Below are 20,032 nucleotides of genomic sequence, written 5' to 3'. Positions count from 1 at the left end.
ATTAAAATTATTTTGAGTATTTTCTTGCTTGCTGGTGGTTTAAAGGGCATTTTATGACAAGGACCCATATGCAATTAAGCTTTTCTCCTGAGTTTACTCCTAAGTGATATTTTTACACGTTTTCAAACAAAAATAAAAAATCCACTAACCTTGGGCTTCCTCCAGCCCCTTGCAGCCGTCCTGTGCCCTTGCCGCAGTTCATGCAGGCACAGTAAGCATCTTTCCCCGGAGGGGACCCCGGGCCACCGGCGGGTAGCAGAGCTGCGGCGAGGGCACTGGACAGCTGGCAGGGGCTGGAGGAAGCCCCAGGTAAGTGGATTTTTTATTTTTATGGTGGTCGGATGTGTCCTTTAAACCACCTGCAAAAAAATAATTATATATAGAATAGTTTTGATTAGTACTTTTTCAACTACTTTTTGGAACTTTTTCAATTGCAAAATGTTTAAAAGTTATTTGAAAGAGAAGATGAAAAATTATCTCCTAGGAGAAAACGCAGGTGAAAAAGTGAATTGCATATGGGCCTTTTTCTCCTAAGTTTTCACCTAAGAAATAATTTTTCCTCTTTCATTTAAAATATCTTTTCAGCATTCTGCAATTGTAAAGGTACCAGTAGATAACAAAATACTGTCAAAATAATTTTCTTGCTTGTCGGTGGCTTAAAAGTCATTTTACTGATTAGGTGTGAAAATATTACTTAGGAGAAAGCGTATGATTAAAAGTGAATTGAATAAGGGCTACAATGTTGTAATGGGCCCATTTCATAGCTGGTACCAATTTCATCCGGCTACAGGCTTTCCAGTGTCCACAACATTGGTTACCCACCAGTACGATACCAGCCAAGTGTGACACAGTTTACAGCTTGTTGTAGCGTTCTTTCCAAACACTTGGCATCATAACCTTTCAGCAACGAGCGTGTTTAAGGTCTTCTGCCAGACAAAGGAAATCTTACATACAGATAAAGGTTTATATTTTGTGTAATTGCGGAAAGAGTCCATAGGGCAGTGACTGTGTTACACGAGAGGAGTGAAAACTAATTTATGAAGCATTGTTTTGGATGCCATTGTCTGAAAATTGGATGCCATGTTTAAAACTCTGCCCTCCAAGATTGCAATCTCCAAATCGAGAAAGTAAACATTATTCTGAGATATTCTCTAACCATTCAACAGTTTACAATTGATGTAGTTTTGAAAAAGAGGCAGTGAAGGAATACCCCATGACCAAAAGGCCAGGATGTTGTCAGCGTATCTGGACCACATCCTAAGGCCTCTCCTAAAAGGATTGTCCAAGGAATGTATACATTTCTCTTCCATGCTCCAAAGAAAATATTAGTATAAGTACATGTGAGAGGAGTGCTCATCATGGTGCCGGAGGCCTGCCAGTACCAAGTGTCATTGAATAGGAAGGAGATGTGACTGAGGACAAAGTAGAGACATTCACAAATATAATCAATGAAAAAGGGCGGGGGCTTGTCTCCCCAGTCAAGATATGTCCTCACTGACACAACTCCTGCCTTATGGGGTATGCTGCCCACATATGGTTATATCAGTGTTAGGGGTGGTCAATGAGATGCAAATAATTTCGCGTTGATGCAGGGCTATGCAAATTTATGCAGCTTGGATATGGACCAATCAAATTATACCAGCAGGATTTGATTGATTCATGTTCAAGCTGCACACATTTGCATATAAAATATGCATAATGCTGCATCAACTACAAATTATTTGCATCTCATTGACCATCACTAATCAATAGATACATTTGTTTCTGTTTTGTATGGGTTTATTAATTTCACTTATGTATTTCCATTCTTGCTATATATGCTCCTCACACTTTGTTAACCCTGTCTTTGTCAATGTGCTGGGCCATAGATTAGTCTTGTGTTATTTAGAATAACCCCGCCCCTATGCACAGTCCCACCCCAGCTCTATGCAGCAATAGAGTATGACTGTGCCCCGCCTATTGACATCACACCCATGACTCTAGACAGGAAGCTGGTGAATGAGGAACATTTGTGTTGCTTGTTTACAAGTGCGTCTTGGCATTTTGTTTTAGATCATTGTGTACCCCCGGAACCAATCACCAAATCTTCACTACCCAGAGCCAGAGTCGGTACATGGTCCTCCAGCACCCAAGGCTAAGACACCAAAGAGCGCCCCTCCATCCCTCCCACCCCAGCTGTCACACACTAATTGCTATTAGACTAAAAGGTACCCCAGGGCCCCCAACACCGTAATCTCTAGTTATCTGGCTTGCAGTCACTGCCATGTATCCCCTTTTCTTATTTCTCTCTGCTTCAAACACAATAGGGGAATGATACCTGAGTGAGTTGTGTGCCCCCTCCTACACTGCGCCCTGAGGCTGGAGCCTCTCTTGCCTCTGCCTCGGCCCGGCCCGGCCCAGAGACATGCACAAAATTGGTTAAGGCTCCTTTCACACTAGCATGTTTACATTACGTTGTGTTACCCTTTTTTACAGCAGGATAACGCTAAAGCAATGAAAGTCTATGGGACATTTCATACCTGATGCGGTGAGATATCCGATTTGATGCAAAAGCATCAGCGCGTTATGGGTCAACATCCGCGGTAATGTGCAGTGACTGGAAGTCATGTAAGTCAATGGCACCGCAGATAATGTTTCGCGTTACGATGCACATGAGTGGTAGCAAGTTTTGTCTATACTCTTGCTTGCAATGCGTATTTCTGCCATAGGAAATTAGGTCTAGAGAGCCTCACTTAAAGGGACTCCGAGCTCTGAAAAAAAAGGAAAGTTGTACTCACCAGGGGCTTTTTCCAGCCCAGTGCTGGTCGGGAGGTCCCACGCCGGCGTCCTGGCTCCTCTCCTTCTCCCCGCTCCGGAATGGCTGGCAGGCCGCAGCCCGGGCGACACTCTTCCGAGTGTCGGGCTGCTTCTTCCGCATATAACGCGGATTACGTCACACGCCGGCCGCCTCGCGTCATCACGGCGGCCGGCGTGAAAGTACTGCGCATGCGCGCTTTGTTCGCGCATGCGCAGTACTTTCACGCCGGCCGCCGTGATGACGCGAGGCGGCCGGCGTGTGACGTAATCCGCGTCATATGCGGAAGAAGCAGCCCGACACTCGGGAGAGTGTCGCCCGGGCTGCGGCCTGCCAGCCATTCCGGAGCGGGGAGAAGGAGAGGAGCCAGGACGCCGGCGTGGGACCTCCCGACCAGCACTGGGCTGGAAAAAGCCCCTGGTGAGTACAACTTTCCTTTTTTTTCAGAGCTCGGAGTCCCTTTAAGATTTGAATCGCTGCCAGGGATTACATGAAGGCTCATTATTGCATATTGGCGCAGATAAATACAAAGCCTATTTTTAGTGTTGCGGTGCGATACGATCATCCAATCGCACCACAATGAAAAGGCTGTTTGCTGGTGTGACACAAACCAGCCTAAGTATTGCACTTCTTCATGTATATGATGAATGATACTTTCGACAGTGCTATGGAAGATGTTGGCACCATATAAATAAAAATAATAATAATGCCTTCAAATTGTATACTTGCAAAGCACTTTGAAATAAACTGTTTAACAACAGTGCCAGACTTTATTTCTTCTTTCCATTACATTTGATTTGCTGATTGCTGTGTCCAGGTCTGGATTTACATCACAGGAGCCTCTAAGGACAAATATTCTGGCACCCTAGGCTTCGCACTCCGTGAACCCACAAACCTCCTCCAAAACGGTCAGTATGCTGGTTGGCCCAGCTGTCACCTCTGCCCAACGTAGCCACAGATGCCCCTTAAAGGATACCAGAAGTGAAAGGGCTCTGGTAAAATAAAACCTGCACTGGGTAGGGAAAGAAAATTAGATATTTACTGCTTCTGTCACTACTGGCCGTCAGATGCAAATCACTTAGCGTCTGATGCTTGCTTTTCAGTGGAGCGCAGACACTAGGACGGAGGAGGTGGGAGGGTGTGCGTACTTCTGCCCATCATTATGCGCTGGGCAGAAGCAAAGATAATCTGGGTCAGAGGTCAGGAGAGTCACCTGGGCACCGGCATTTATTGGAGAAGACCGGCAGCTGACGGTGAGGAGCGACAGAAGCGGTAAGTATCTAATTTTCTTTCCCTACCCCCAGTGCAGGTTTATATTACCAGAGCCTTTTGGCTTCTGGTATCCTTATTGAGAGTACTTCTGACAAACTAATACTCACCAGAAAGTTACCGGCCAGTCCGTTCAGCAACACGAGCGGGATTACCAGCAGGACGCCGTGGCGAGATTACCCGAGCAGTGCTCGGGTGGACAGCTGATTTATTCACAGGCTTCTTACTTCTACGGAGCTGTAAGTGTGCAATACATATTTTGCGTGTGGAGCCAGCTTTTAGCAATATTATGCGATGGTGTTTAGTGTTTAAATGTTTGATTCACGTAAGAAAAAAGCCTGATGTTTGACTACTGAGAAGTGTCTTGGTTGGAAGAATAGTTGGAATACAATTGATTTAATGCTAGATCCACCTGGTCTTTGAGGTGGCAACTTTCCGGTGAGCCCCTTCACTATCCTGTTGGGGATATAAGGACCTTGACACCTGGGCCTACTTCTATAACCATCTTAAAGTGTATTCCTATCGTGTACAGATTTACCCTATGTTAGTGTGTTTTATATTTCTTTTCGGTACTATGTGCAACTAGCGGTGAGCGCAGTTGAAAAATACACTGAACTTTACTGGATGTTTCTGGGGGAAGCAGGAGATTTGGGCGCATGAGACAAGTGGACAAAAAGGGCGCCCCATTCACTCCCATTATAAATATCGTTTAAAGGGCGAAGAACAGAGAAAAAAGGGCGCCAGAGATTATTAACGTTTTACAAACGGCGCCCGGAGATTTTTAATGTTTTATAACTGTGCTTGTGATGATTTAACTTTACAAAATGAGCCCGTGACGAATAACGTTTATAAAAATACTAAACATATTTATCCTATTTAATTAAAACATTATTTAACATTTTAACCCTTACTGTTTGTAAAACATTATTATTCACAAAATAAAGCGATCAGTACCTAACGTAAATTGCAATATATTTTTTACAATCACTATTTGTAAAACATTTCTAAAACATTATTATCCACCCAAAAAAATGATTTAAATTTTTTTATTTAAATGTTTTATTTATTAATGTTTGTAAAACATTTATTATCCATAGGGGGTCTTAGGTTTAGCCACCACAAGGGGGGTCTTAGGTTTAGGCACCACCAGGGGGGTCTTAGGTTTAGGCACCACCAGGAGGGTCTTAGATTTAGGCACCACCAGGGGGGTCTTAGGTTTAGGCACCACCAGGGGGTCTAGGGGTTAGGGATAGGTACATGGAGGGCTTTGGGTGGTTAGTTTTAGGCACCACCAGGGGGGTCTTAGGTTTAGCCACCACCAGGGGGGTCTTAGGTTTAGGCACCACCAGGGGGGTCTTAGGTTTAAGCACCACCAGGGGGGTCTTAGGTTTAAGCACCACCAGGGGGGTCTTAGGTTTAAGCACCACCAGGGGGGTCTTAGGTTTAGGCACCACCAGGAGGGTCTTAGGTTTAGGCACCACAAGGGGTGTTGTAAGGCTCGGTGGTGTATTCTTCACAGTCAGCATGCAACGCATGAGCTGACGTGGAGGAGGTACACACACTAGCACAAGGAAACAGGCTATCCCTAGTATAGTGGAGGGGAGGACTGACTCCAATAGGAGATTGTGGCGCACAGAGCCGGTGCAGATCCGACAGCTACAAACAATGCCCTCGCCACAACGTCTCAGCGCAAAGTAGCGCTGAGCGCATAAACCAGAACTGAGGAGATCAGGACAGGTAAACAGAATGAACGCTTGCTTAACTAGCCACTACTTAGTGACAGCAAGCGTCCACAATAACACAGACTGGAATGAGGCAGCCAATGCGTTGCGGCGATGGCGTGCCTCACAAAGACAGGACAGGATAGTCAGGAAACAGCAGGATCAAGATAGATGAACGTAACACAGGCAAATATACAATTAGTATGTATTCCTAGCGTATTACAATTACAGCTATCAATGAAACTATTTGTAACGTCTGACTAACATATGTATATATCGGCAATGAACCGATATATGACATAAGCAGGAACGCTGACTAGGACTGGAGTAATACAGGGAACAGGACTCAGAAGGATTCGCTATCTCTTCGCAGAGATGAACGCAATCCACAAACGGTAACAGAACAGGATTCAGAAGGATTCGTTATCTCTTCGCAGAGATGAACGCAATCCACAAACAGTAACAGAACAGGATACAGAAGGATTCGTTATCTCTTCGCAGAGATGAACGCAATCCACAAACGGTAACAGGACAGGATTCAGAAGGATTCGTTATCTCCTCGCAGAGATGAACGCAATCCACGAACAGGACCAGGAGCAGGGTACTAGCTCAGCACGGGTGCTCACGATACGCGCAAACTACCAAAACGTGCTGGAAAGCTGACTAACTGCACACAGGATATAAACAGTTAGTGTACGTATACATCAGCGACACTGATGTATCAACGTAACACGAATACAAGGAAAATAATAAACGTGCTGGTATGCATATATATGGGCAATGAACCAATATATGATGCAAAACCAGCAAAGTATCTTTTAGAACAAGAAACACGAACGGGGCTGAAGCGACAGCAAGACAGGCTCAAACTGAAGCTATGAAAACCCAAGGAAACCCTGCAGGAAGCAGATCTTTATACTGAGGTCATCTAATGGGAGCAGACATGCAGATTCCCACACAGGTGAATGATAATCAGTCACAAGCTGACAGCAGGGAAAGACAGACAAAGCTATGCAGCTTGCATGGAAAGACATCAGAACTGCCTGAGCTGCAGCACTACTACTTCCAGCAACACCTGCTGCAGCAGCGATCATTACAGGTGTCTTAGGTTTAGGCACCACCAGGGGGTCTAGGGGTTAGGGATAGGTACAGGGAGGGTTCTGTGTGAGAGTAGGGTTAGGTATAGTTTTAGTACAATTTTAATAATACTAATCAACAGTTATTATGAATGTACTTATATTAATATCATTGTTATAAACAATGTTTTCACATTTTATTATAATAATAAACGATAAATCAAGATTATTCATAACAATATATAATTATAATGTTTAAACAAATATTACTGTTTTTTTAACAAACGTAATTATAAGTTTCAGTTTACAAACAGGAAAGATTAACGTTTTAAGAATTGCTGATTTCATACACATTATTTAATGATTTATAAATTGTTAAAACACTATTTGTAAACGAAATTCTACACAATATTTTTATAAACGATAATACTGCTTATCGTTTACACCACGCGCCCTTTTTTCCAGACGCCCTTTTTTGATGTACGCGTTTCTGGGACCTTTCTGAGACTGCAAACCAATTTATCTTACTTCACTTTATTTCTTTTCATTCTATTTTAGGTGGACTTTTTATGATTCGGCGCGGTTCCACGTGTATATTAGATGTTATTCCTTGTAATGTATAGAACTGAAGGAAAGGCATAGAATTTGTAAACAAAAGTGGTATTTCTGTTTAAATTTGGAAGTATGTGCCAAGAAACATTGGAAAGGCGCAAAAGAAAAATAATCAAATTTATCTTCTTCAGCTATGAAGGGAGTGTTGCAATCAATAAAGTTGCTTTAGACTTTTGGATGGCTGGGAAGAGGAGAGAGGATATCTGTCTGGAAGACCTGGCATCTGTTCTCCATGCTGAATTGTCCAACCAAAGCAGTAAGTGTTTTCTTATGGCATTATTACAAGGAAATAAAAGCTCTGAGTGAAGATCAATATTACCAAAAAGTCTGAGGCCCAATATACTAGAACAGGGATGCCCAACTCCAGTCCTTGAGGGCCGAGGTCCTCACACTTTTTTGACAAAGCTCAAATTAATTAATGGAACTGAATCGGGAAAGGTGGTTCATCAAGCAGAACACATTTCTCCATCTCTCTGTCCATCCTAAACACTGGCATGGATATGGCTATCCCTGTACCAGGAGAACAAGCAGAGCCGGGACAAGGTCCTCCAGCCCCCAAGGCTGAGACACCAAAGTGCGCCCCTCCATCCCTCCCACCCCAGCCGTCACACACTGATTGCTATTAGACTAAGAGGCTCCTCCCTCCCCCCCCCCCCCCCCCCGACAACACCTAAATCTTTTGTTACCTGGCTTGCAGTCACTGCCATGTATCCCCTTTTCGTATTTCTCTCTGATTAAAACACAATAGGGGAATGATAGCTGAGTGACTTGTGCGCCCCCTCATACACTTCGCCTCTGCCTCAGCCCGGCCCTGAGAACAGGGCAAATAATCAGGACACAATAAATATAATCTCTCATATATATATATATATATATATATATATATATATATATATATATATATATATTCTTTAACAATATATATTCATATACGTAAAACATATTAAAAAAAAGATTTTTCTTGAGATTCACAAGGGGGCACGCAGCGGCATAACTAGAGGGCAGCAGCCCCTGCGATTGGAGGGCCCCGAGCTGTGGGGGTTACCAATTACTAACCTTTTTTTCCTCTGATACAGGGGACTATATTTCAGATCAGGTGTTTTTGTGGCTACACTTGTTATGTTATGGGGGGGGGGGGGGGGGGGGCACCGTCAACGTTTCACTGGGGGGCCCCCATGAATTGTAGTTATGCCACTGGAGGCAGCAGTGCACATGAATCATCAAGAGCAGAAATATTGGTATGTCCATACCACAATATATCCACAGACACTACCTAATCCTGATAAATCTGTCATGCACAAGCTAATGTTTGGAATGATCACTGCATCAAAATAGATCCAAGGCAAAATAGTTATGCATGTTTAGATAAGGTGCGTACACATGCACTACAAAAGGAAATGACGGGTCCGCGGACCCTCCCGCTGGGCGGTCTTTAGCCGACAGTATGCGCGTGTGTACGCGCTGTGGGCGGATTGATAAGACTGTTTCTGAATGATACGCTGAGCGGATCGTTCAGAAACAGCCTTATCAGTCCGCTGACATCACGTACACACGCACTACTGTCGGCTAAAGACCGCCCAGCGGAAGGGTCCACGGACCCGTCGTTTCCTTTTGTAGTGCGTGTGTACGCACCTTTAGTCCACAGAGAACATTTACCTGTGCGACAGGCCAATCACAGCTGCCCTCAGTGTGCTATCAACATGTTTGCTATCCTAACTAGCAGTATAAAAACTTTGGGATTTTGTTGATGAACAGCCAATCTTTATTTGAATTTCTTTCTCATATTATATTTATATGGTCTACAATTTAATCTGTTATAACAATACTGATTTCAGTACACATCTTGCTTTTCCTTGGGTGTCCTCAAACTTACAGTGCATTTGGAAAGTGTTCACAGCGAATAACTTTTTCAACATTTTGTTATGTTACAGCATTATTCCAAAATGGATTAAATTCATTTTTACCTTAAATTTCTACACACAACAACCTATAATGACAACATGAAAAAAGTTTACTTGAGATTTTTGCTAATTTATTAAAAATAAAAGAAATGAAAAAGCACATGTACCTAAGTATTCACAGCCTTTGCCATGAAGCTCAAAATTGAGCTCAGGTGCACTCGGTTTCCTCTGATCATCTTAGAGATTTTTCTGCAGGTTAATTTAGGGCCAGATTTATCAATAATGTCTGAGACAAAATATTAGTAGGTTTTTAGAAATCCATGCAGAACTGTCTCAGACATCCTAAGAAATCACTAGACAGTGCATATTCCTTCTTAAACTGTAAGGACTAGAAGGAGCTAGGAAGGTGTCTCACGCAGTGAAGTGTGTGAGGGGAATTGCTGTTGCTGAGGTAACCAACACACCTGCAGTCAGCAAGCTCTGAGTGAGGGGGGAGGAGCCCTTCACAAATCACATCTAGTCTGCACTGTCTTTAGAACTGCTAATGAGCACTTCTTATCTGCAGCAGTTAAGGAATGGATTTGCACTTTTCTTAACTGTAGTGTAGCTCTAGAAATCCAGCCTAAACTGCCACTATTACATAGGCTTTGGGAAGGTTCTTACTATCATGCAGAACTGTTCTTCTGCTGGTTAAAACAGTTTTAGAAGAAAAAACTGTCGGTAATGCTTTGATAAATCTGGCCCTTAGACTCTACCTGTGATAAATTCAGTTGATTGGACATGATTTGGAAAGGCACACACCTGTCCTGGGGCGTAGGAATAGACCCTGCAGCCCCTGCAGTTGCAGGGGGGCCCCTAGCAAGTCAGGGGCCCGGAGGAGGAAAGGCTGTCACCACCGGCGTACCTACCGGGGATGCGACTCTCTCAGCCGCAGGGGGGCCCGGCCGCCCGGGGCTGCTCTGGGGCCCGCTCACTGTCCGTGGGGGGAGCGCTGCTCTGGACCCCCCAGCAAGGTGCTCAACTGGCCGCAGCGTCTAATAGACGCTGCGCCAGTTCATTCCCCGGCCCGCAGCCCCGCTCCACCAGCAGCCTGCATAGTCTCCGGCAGGCAGAGCAGGGCTACGGCAAGATGGCCGCCGAAGAAGCCCTACACTGGAGACTTTGTGTCTCTAGTACAGGGCTTCGGCAGCCATCTTGCCGTAGCCCTGCACTCTTCCTGTCAGCGCGGGAGATGTGCTGCAGGAGGACTCGGGGAGCTGCGAGCCAGATGCCGGGAGAGGAGAAGACTTCTGTCAGGTAAGTGAATTGTTTTTTTTTCACAGGTGCATTTTTTTTCTAGTGTCTGCTGCCCACATTACGATTTTCAGGTGTCTGCTGCCCACATTGCGATTTTCTGGTGTCTGCTGCCCACATTACGATTTTCTGGTGACTGCTGCCCACATTGCGATTTTCTGGTGTCTGCTGCCTACATTGTGATTTTCAGGTGTCTGCTGCCCACATTGCGATTTTCAGGTGCCTGCTGCCCACATTACGATTTTCTGGTCACTGCTGCCCACATTGCGATTTTCTGGTGTCTGCTGCCCACATTACGATTTTCTGGTGTCTGCTGCCCACATTATGATTTTCTGGTGTCTGCTGCCCACATTGCGATTTCTGGTGACTGCTGCCCACATTGCGATTTTCTGGTGTCTGCTGCCCACATTACGACTTTCTGGTGTCTGCTGCCCACATTACGACATTCTGGTGACTGACTGCTGCCACATTAGGATTTTCTGGTGACTGCTGCCCACATTAGGATTTTCTGGTGACTGCTGCCCACATTACGATATTCTGGTGACTGCTGCCCACATTAGGATTTTCTGGTGACTGATGCCCACATTGCAATTTTCTGGTGACTGCTGCCCACATGGCGATTTTCTGGTGACTGCTGCCCACATTGCGATTTTCTGGCCCACATTACGATTTTCTGGTGAACACTGCCCACGTTACGATTGTCTGGTGAATGCTGTCCACGTTACGATTTTCTGGTGAACGCTGCCCACATTACGATTTTCTGGCCCACATTACGATTTTCTGGTGAACACTGCCCAAGTTACGATTGTCTGGTGAATGCTGTCCATGTTACAATTTTCTGGTGAACTCTGCCCACATTACGATTTCTGTCCCACATTACGATATTCTGGTGAACGCTGCCCACATTACGATTGTCTGGTGAATGCTGCCCACGTTACAATTTTCTGGTGACTGCTGCTCACGTTACTATTTTCTGGTGACTGGTGCCCACATTACGATTTTCTGGTGAACTCTGCCCACAATTACGATTTTCTGGCCCACATTACGATTGTCTGGTAAAATGCTGCCCACTTTACAATTAATTTACAGTGAAACGCTGCCCCATTACGATTATTTGGCACCTATGGGGGGGCCCCATCCAAATATTCGCAGGGGGGCCCAGTGATTTCTAGTTACGCCCCTGCACCTGTCTATATAAGGTCCCACAGTTGACAGTTCATGTCAGAGCACAAACCAAGCATGAAGTCAGAGTAATTGTCTGTAGACCTCCAAAACAGGATTGTCTTGAAGCATAAATCTGGGAAGGTTACAGAAACATTTCAGCTGCTTTGAAGGTCCCAATAAGCACAGTGGCTTGCATTATCCGAACATCATCAAAACCACCAGACTCTTCCTAGAGTTAGCCAGCCACCTAAACTGAGTGAACGGGGGAGAAGGGCCTTAGTCAGCAAGGTGACCAAGAACCCAATGGTCAATCTGTCAGAGCTCCAGAGGTCCACTGTGAGAGAGGAGAACCTTCCAGAAGGAAAACCATTCCTGCAGAAAGCCACCAATCAGGTGTGTATGATAGAGTGGCCATACAGAAGCCATTCCTTAGTAAAAGGCACATGGCAATCTGGAGTTTGCCAAAAAGGCATCTGCAGGACCATGAGAAACAAAATTAACTGGATAAGACACACCCTGCAGCAGTAGGTTCTCCTAAATTCTCTACTGAACTGGGCTTCTGGAGTGCCCCCGCCTTCCCTCCCTTGTCCTTATAGAAGGTTTCCTTTCTTCCACATGGCTTGGAGTCAGGCTTTTTTGGACCTTAGCAAGCAGGTAGATCTCTCAGGTTAGGCCACCTCGCTAGCAAGAGTAGTCAATATTCAGGCAGAGGGTTGAGTATCCAGACAGAGAGTCAAGGCAGGCAGTGTAGTCACGGTCACAGGCAGGAGTCAAACCAGGAGAGAGAGATACAAGAGTTGTTAGGCAGGCCAGGTCACAACAGGAGTATCACTAAAGGCAAGGTTTGGTGGCAGTAGGGAATACAGGAACCAACGCTAGCTGTCAAAACGAACAGCACCGGATGAAAGGAGAGTGGCCTTATATACACTTCTCTACTGATTTTTGGCATAAAATTACAGGTTCCATGCCTGTGCGTACGCAAAACTTTGCTCATGCGCGTGCAAAGTCCTACATCACGCCGCTAATGTGTGCACAGGCCCCCTGCCACAGTTAACCTGCGGCCAGTGACGCATGCACAAAGAGGAGGACACCAGCCTTGGAGCAAGGAAGCGTGAGTATAACAAGGATAGACCAAGATCTTTGAAGGAGCTGAGGGGCGAACATGGGTCATTTCCTTTTGATCTTTGGAGACATGCCCAATTTTGTCACCAAATCAAAACCAGTATCATGAACACTAGAGCTATCACTAGCCTTTTCTGCTGTAAAATGCAATGTATTCAATACTCGATTTCATATCGTTATAAGCAAATTCTTCTTGGCCAACTTACAAGGCCCCCCTGATGATGACTGGATTTAGGGCAGGTATGTCAAACCGGTCCTACGAGGGCCGAGATCCTCACACATTTTTGATACGGCTCAAATTAAATGATGGGTCTGAATCAGGAAAGGTGTGGTCCATCAGGTCGAACACATTCCTTTCTTTCTCAATCCATCCTAAACACTGGCATGGATCTGGCCCTCCAGGCCTGGAGTTCGACACGTGATTTAGGGGAAACGTTATCAGTGGAATGATCCCAAAAGATTCTTAGACTGAAAAATTCTATCTCAATCAGCTCTTCCATTCAGGAGACCAAGTTCGCTGGAAAGATTGCGGTCTTAAAGGGATAGTCTTGCATATGTTTTGGAGCTGCCCCGTTATTAGAAAATACTAGGACATAATTCTAGATCTTACAAATAACATTTCCCCCAATAATGTAAGCTTTGGGAGATTCTGTTTCACCTAACCAGATTATCCTATCAAAGGCTGTAATCCTCCTAAATTACACAAAAGTATCAAGTGCTCCAGTTAATTAATAGAAATGTTTACCCAGGGGCGTAACTAGAAGTCACCGGGTCCCCCTGCAAGAATATGGATGCCCCCCTGAGTGCCTGCTCAGGGCCATTTTGGGGGGGTAGGAGGGGTTGCAGCATGAGGGGAAAGCATAGGACATCGGTGGGGAGGGGGGACAGCCCCCCCCTCCCTCACCTCGGGCTCTCCCCTCTGCGCTCCCCTCCAGCATCTATTACTGGCAGCAGCGGCGGCAGACAGGACACCTCCATCCACCGCCAGAAGTTCTGATCTGTAAGTGCTTCACGCTACTTCCTGTTTAAACAGGAAGTAGCGTGAAGCACTTAGAGATTGGAGACCTCCGCGGTTGATGGAGGTATGTATAGCTGCCGCGCGCCGCTGCCAGTAATAGATGATGGAGGGGAGAGCAAAGGGGAGAGCCTGAGGTGAGGGAGAGGGGGACTGTCCTCTCTCCCCACCGATGTGCAATGCTTTCCCCTCATGCTGCGACACCTCCTACCCCCCCAAAACAGCCCTGAGCGAGCCCCAGAGGGGCCCCTGCCCCCCCCCCCCCCGCGGGTGCAGGGCCTGCATCCCCTATTGTTACGCCTCTGTGTTTACCCCTATATAGGGGAGCCTACCTGTGGTAAAAATACAGTATGCAACAAATAAAGGTCCCACAGGTGTCCTTATAACACTTATAAAAATGTATTTATAAGTAATCTCTAAAGCACCACACTCAAACCGCTTCTAAAATAGGCAACAGTTGTTATAGCCTAACTTACAGTGACCAGATTTTTCTAGGTCCAACCTGGGACGGGGGGAAGGGGAATGGGGGGAAGGGTTGCCGAAAAATGGGGCGTGGGGGGGGATCGGGAGCGTAAGAATGGGTGTGGCCATGACATTGTATGGGCGGAGCGTAACCGTAACCCCAAAGCAGCAAATATAGCCAACTATTTTAAATAATAAATGCAGCAACAGTTACCCCAGACACCAGAAAATAAACGCAATGTGGGCAACATTTCAGCAGACAACAAACGCAATTTGGGCAACATTTCAGCAGAAAATAAACGCAATTTGGGCAACATTTCAGCAGACAACAAATGCAATTTGGGCAACATTTCAGCAGACAACAAATGCAATTTAGGCAACATTTCACCAGAAAATAAACACAATTTGGGCAACATTTCAGCAGAAAAAAAACGCAGTGGGCAACATTTCAGCAGAAAATAACGCAGTGGGCAACATTTCAGCAGAAAATAAATGCAATTTCGGCAACATTTCAGCAGAAAACAACGCAATTTGGGCAACATTTCAGCAGAAAAGAACGCAGTGTGCAACATTTCAGCAGAAAATAACACAGTGGGCAACATTTCAGCAGAAAATAACGCAGTGGGCAACATTTTAGCAGAAAATAACGCAGTGGGCAACATTTTAGCAGAAAATAATGCAGTGGGCAACATTTTAGAGGAAAATAATGCAGTGGGCAACACGTCACCTGCAAAAAAAGGAATTTACTCACCTGGCAGAGGTCTCCTCTCCTGGCCGGCCTCTGGCGCGCAGCTCCCCCGGAGATATTGCTCCTACAATCTCCCGCGCTGAATAGAATAGCAGGGCTACGGGAAGATGGCGCCTGAAGCCCTGTACTAGAGACACAAATAGTCTCCAATGCAGGGCTTCGTACACCATGTTCCCGTAGCCCTGCTCTGCCTGCCGGAAGACTATGCAGGCTGGAGCGGGGCTGCGGGCTATGAACTGGTGCAGCGTCTATTAGACGCTGCGACCAGTTCATGCAATGGACGGTGGCCAGAGTCCCGAGGCCGGGACGTCCCATGGCTAAAAGCGGGACGTTTCCCGGGACCTCATGCAGCCTGGGACAGGGGACCCCGAATCCGGGACCTGTCCCGGGTAAAGCGGGACGTATGGTCACCGTACCTAACTGCACACTGGCTGTGTCACTCTTAGCAGCATTCACATCAGCATACACATCAAGCCCATTATACTCCCAGGAGTTCTAACAGTAAAGTGCACAAATTAGCTTTAATCTCACTCCTCTGAAGGCAATAAGTATAGGTAACATATCTCCGGGTCTCAGTGGGCACAATGCCAAGTGCTCAACCGTTCCTATAACGGTAACTATCGCTAACACATTTTCAGCAGCATTGATGTAAGCGGGGCAATGTTAGTTGACTTGCATACAACATCCATAGGTGCCTGTGTGGGCTTTCTCCACCACCTCCAGGTTACCCCTCGGTTAGATAGGCCAAAGTCCACTCTGCTTGTTTCAGTCACAGGTGCAGCCCTCCGCTCACTGGCCGTAGCAAAGTGTAATCCTCCACCTGTTAAAGGACAACTGTAGTGAGAAGTAAATGGAGGCTTTCATATTTCCTTTTAAACAATACCAGTTGCCTGGCAGCCCTGCTGGTCTATTTGGCTTCAGTAGTGTCGGAATAACACCAGAAACAAGCATGCAGCTAATCTTGTCAAATCTGACAAAAATGTCAGAAAACCTTGATTTGCTGCATGCTTGTTCAGGGTCTGTGACTAAAAGCATCAGAGGCAGAGGATCAACAGGACAGCCAGGCAACTGGTATTGCTTAAAAGGAAATCAATATGGCAGCCTCCATATCTCTCTCATTACAGTTGTCCTTTAAATGCTGCAAACTTAATCAGAGATGGATTAAGAGGAAATAAGGCAATAGACAAGAAAAGAATCAACTTTGGCCCACCCCTGATGGCCACCTGGCTTTTTTGGTAATACGTGATGGGGGCACTCTTGAGGCCCTAGGCACCTGGCTAGTGAGGTTGCCTTGAGGATGATCCAGTTATGACTGGAAGAGATCTGCTGCACCTCCTATCAGGGAATTAATATCTATGGTTAACAAGGTAATATGATTATTTGATCTGGGCTATATGAATTGAATTCCAGATGTCCCCCCAACTCCTAGCTGAGAACTCATCAGATCTGGGCCTTTATTCATCTCATTTTTTCTCCTAAATTTTCTCCTAAGAAAATTTTCGCACCTTATCCAGAAAATGTTTTTTGTTTGAGCCACCAGCAAGCAAGGAAGTACTTTGAATAATTTTCACAATACTTTGTCACCTATTTTTTTGGCACATTTCCAATTGCAGAGTGATTTAAAGGGACTACGAGCAGTGCATAAAGACAAAATCTGAACTTACCTGGGGCTTTCTGCAGCCCACCATAGATCGGGAGGTCCATCGGGGTCCTTCTGGCCCATCTCCCAGGCCCTGCTCCGAAATGGCTCCCGGCGACACCGGGACCGAGTGTCGTGCTCTCTCTTCAGGGAAGATGACGTCAGTCGTCACCATGCCGGCCGCCTCGCATCATCCCGGTGGCCGGCGTGACAGTACTGCGCATGTGCTGTTTAATCACGTGTGTACAGTGGCCTCAATCCTACTCGTTGCCCCAGCAGCAAGCAATCTGTGTAATGGATCATGTTGGTCAAGCAAAGGCCAAGGGCATTGTCCTCCTACTCACCCCGCCTGCTCCACACCACACCGTCATGCACATTTCCATCGGCCATCCTTCTCTCTCCATACGTCGCTAGTCTGCAGACTAGCAACATAACTCTACAGCCCTGGCCCCAATATGTTACCCAAGGGACTGAGTCCCAATCCTTGCCTGGCTATAGTCCTTGTACAGGTGTATGAAGCTTAACCATTGTAAATGACTTCATATCGGTTTTGTCTGTCTGTGCTGTCCAGGTCCGGATTATATTCTGACAAGGTCACATAGGCTGTTGCCTAGAGTGCCAGATAAAGTGTCTAAATAAGGGGTGGCTGAGGGGTAGTAAGCATACTGCACCGCAACAAAATTAAGCCCGATCCATCCCCCGTGCTGCCCTGCATTAGCTGAGTAGGAAATAGAGGGCAACTACGGATTCAGGGATTGGATGAACTGCTGCAGCTGCCTCTGCCTATCTGCCACTTACCTCCCTGATCGCCTACAGCGCTGAAGCCTCCTTGTAGGCAGGGGCGTAGCAATAGGGGATGCAGAGGTTGCGACCGCATCGGGGCCCTTGGGCCAGAAGGGCCCCAAAGGGCCCTCCCTCAGCTGCAGTATTAGCATTCTATTGGTCCTGTGCTCATAATAATCACTTATATAGATACTTTGAATATTGGTAATCATTAACAAGCTGCTCCCCATCCCCTTCTTGCTCCTCTGACACTGTCGTTGCCATTGGCAGGTTTTGGTGCGCCATATCGATTGTTATGTATAGAGTGCATTGGGGGCCCCAATGTAAAACTTGCATCGGGGCCCACAGCTCCTTAGCTACGCCACTGCTTGTAGGTAGCCAGATGCTTCTCCTGCCGCCTATTATTCCTCCCCCCCCTCCCCCCCCCCGATCACCTCCAGCACCTAAGCTTCCTTTTCTGTCTCCGGCAGCTGTGGCTGTTTAGATCTCTCTCTAAAGTACAAATCCGGCCCTGGTGCTACCATTAGTGGGATGTTAGAGGTGGCGGTGGTGGCTATACTACCACTCTCGCAAAAATCATAAACATTTAAAATAACTTAAACGCATACAAATAAGAAGTACATTTCTTCCAGAGTAAAATGAGACATAAATTACCTTTCTCCTATGTTGCTGTAACTTACAGTAGGTAGAAGAAATCTGAGCCGACAGGTTTTGGACTAACCCAACTCCTTATGGGGTATTCTCAGGGCAAACAGGTAGGGGGGGGGGGGCAGGGCGGTCTGCATCTTTATATAAATTCTTTTCAGGGATTGTCTCTTTAGAAATAATAAAGGCCATGCGAAGACTCCCCATGAAGAGATGGACTAGTCCAAAACCTGTCGGTTCTGTCAGATTTCTACTGCTTACTGTAAGTGACAGCAACATAGGAGAAAGGTAAATTATGGCTCATTTTACTCTGCAAGAAACTTACTTTTTATTTGTATGTGTTAACATGTATTTTAAATGTTACAATTTTCGCAATAGTGGTCCTTTAAACAGTGCCATAGCAAAACCTGTGACATTAGGGGGGAAACCACTTTCCAAAGGTTACGTGTTGTGTTTTTAACTGCTTTGTAGGCAAACAGTTGATCCATGCCTGGAAACTGGCTACCTCATCCACCCATGTGATTGGTCTCATACAGTTGCATGTTGAGGAGCTGAGTGGTAGCTGATCGGTGGTTGCTGAACTAGTCCTAAGTTCTGCTAATTAATTTCTTGTAAAAATGTTTTTGTTCCCAGGTGTGTATTCTAACAGTGGATTAATCACCAAGAACCTGATCGATCACTATGTCCCCTTTCTCCCAATGGAATACCGGCACGTAAAGCAATGTGTCATGGCAGAGTTAAGTCAACGTAGGCTTAAAGAAGATGATGATCTGGCATCCCGAGTGGCTAGTGAGATGATTTATTTCCCAGAAGAACATGAAGTTTTCTCCCTTTATGGCTGTACAACGGTAGCATCTAGACTGGACCGTCACCTCTAGCCATGTATCAAGACAAAAGTATACAAACATAACTCTGTATTTGCATGAATATTTGCTTGATTCTCTGCAAATCACCTCAAATTAAACTATGGACACTTCAAATGTACAAGTTGAATAGCAGTGGCGTTTTATATGTGTAATAAGTTGTGTCTGCACGTTATTGCAGAAATCTATTATTCATTATTGTTATAACTTTCCATTAAGCACTCTGCGACCGCCTAACGCTGATTGGCGGCCGCAGAGTTGCTCTGTTATTCATATGGTGTAATCTCGTGAGGAATGAGATTAGACGTGAGCTTACGCTCGCACGGGCACAAGCTCCCATCCGTAAACACAACGGGACACAACGATCAGCCTGCCAGCGGCTGATCAGTGCTGGCATGCTGGTTTCTTTATTTACATTGCAAAATGTATTTATATAGCACTGACATCTAACACAGTGCTGCACAGACTATTGCCTTGTCACTTAACTGTCCCTCTGATGGGCTCACAATCTAATCCCTTCCATAGGCATATGTCTATGTATGTATAGCATAGTGTATGTATCTTAGTGTAGGGACAATTTAGGGGTGAAGGGGGGAGGGAAAACTACCTAACAATCGCAGCAGTAGTCAAATATCACCCAAAAAAGCTCTAATTGTGAGAAGAAAAGGGGGTAAAATTAATTTGGGTGCTAAGTGTGACCGAGCAATAAAACGTTGAAGTTGAGAAGTGCGGAATTGTAAAAATGGCCTGGTCACTAGAGGGGGGTGGGGGGGGGGGGGGAGGGATAGGTTTTATAAACCTCTGGTACTCAAGAGGTTAAACTTGTTTTCCCCAAACTCCATATTGCTAGTGTGAACTCAGCCTAAAATGTATGCTGTATGCGGAAATGTGGCTAGAAATCATGGGGCCCCTTAAGCACATTTTT

The 20,032-nt window shown here is 45.7% G+C and overlaps 1 protein-coding gene across 1 annotated transcript in view; it reads left to right on the top strand.

Annotated features, from left to right (window-relative positions):
* LOC137527447 (torsin-1A-like) overlaps positions 1-19,194 on the top strand; it is a 40,856-nt gene extending 21,662 nt beyond the window's left edge. Inside the window, exons 6-7 of the mRNA XM_068247962.1 lie at positions 7,604-7,728; positions 18,878-19,194. Of these exons, the coding sequence (XP_068104063.1) occupies positions 7,604-7,728; positions 18,878-19,122 (370 nt within the window). The 3' untranslated portion in view covers positions 19,123-19,194. The remainder of the gene's footprint in view (positions 1-7,603; positions 7,729-18,877) is intronic.
* The last annotated feature ends 838 nt before the right edge of the window (positions 19,195-20,032 follow it).

The sequence above is a fragment of the Hyperolius riggenbachi genome, chromosome 8 (assembly GCF_040937935.1).
Source record: "Hyperolius riggenbachi isolate aHypRig1 chromosome 8, aHypRig1.pri, whole genome shotgun sequence".
Classification (NCBI taxonomy): domain Eukaryota; kingdom Metazoa; phylum Chordata; class Amphibia; order Anura; family Hyperoliidae; genus Hyperolius; species Hyperolius riggenbachi.
This window is presented reverse-complemented; position numbering and strand designations above follow the sequence as displayed.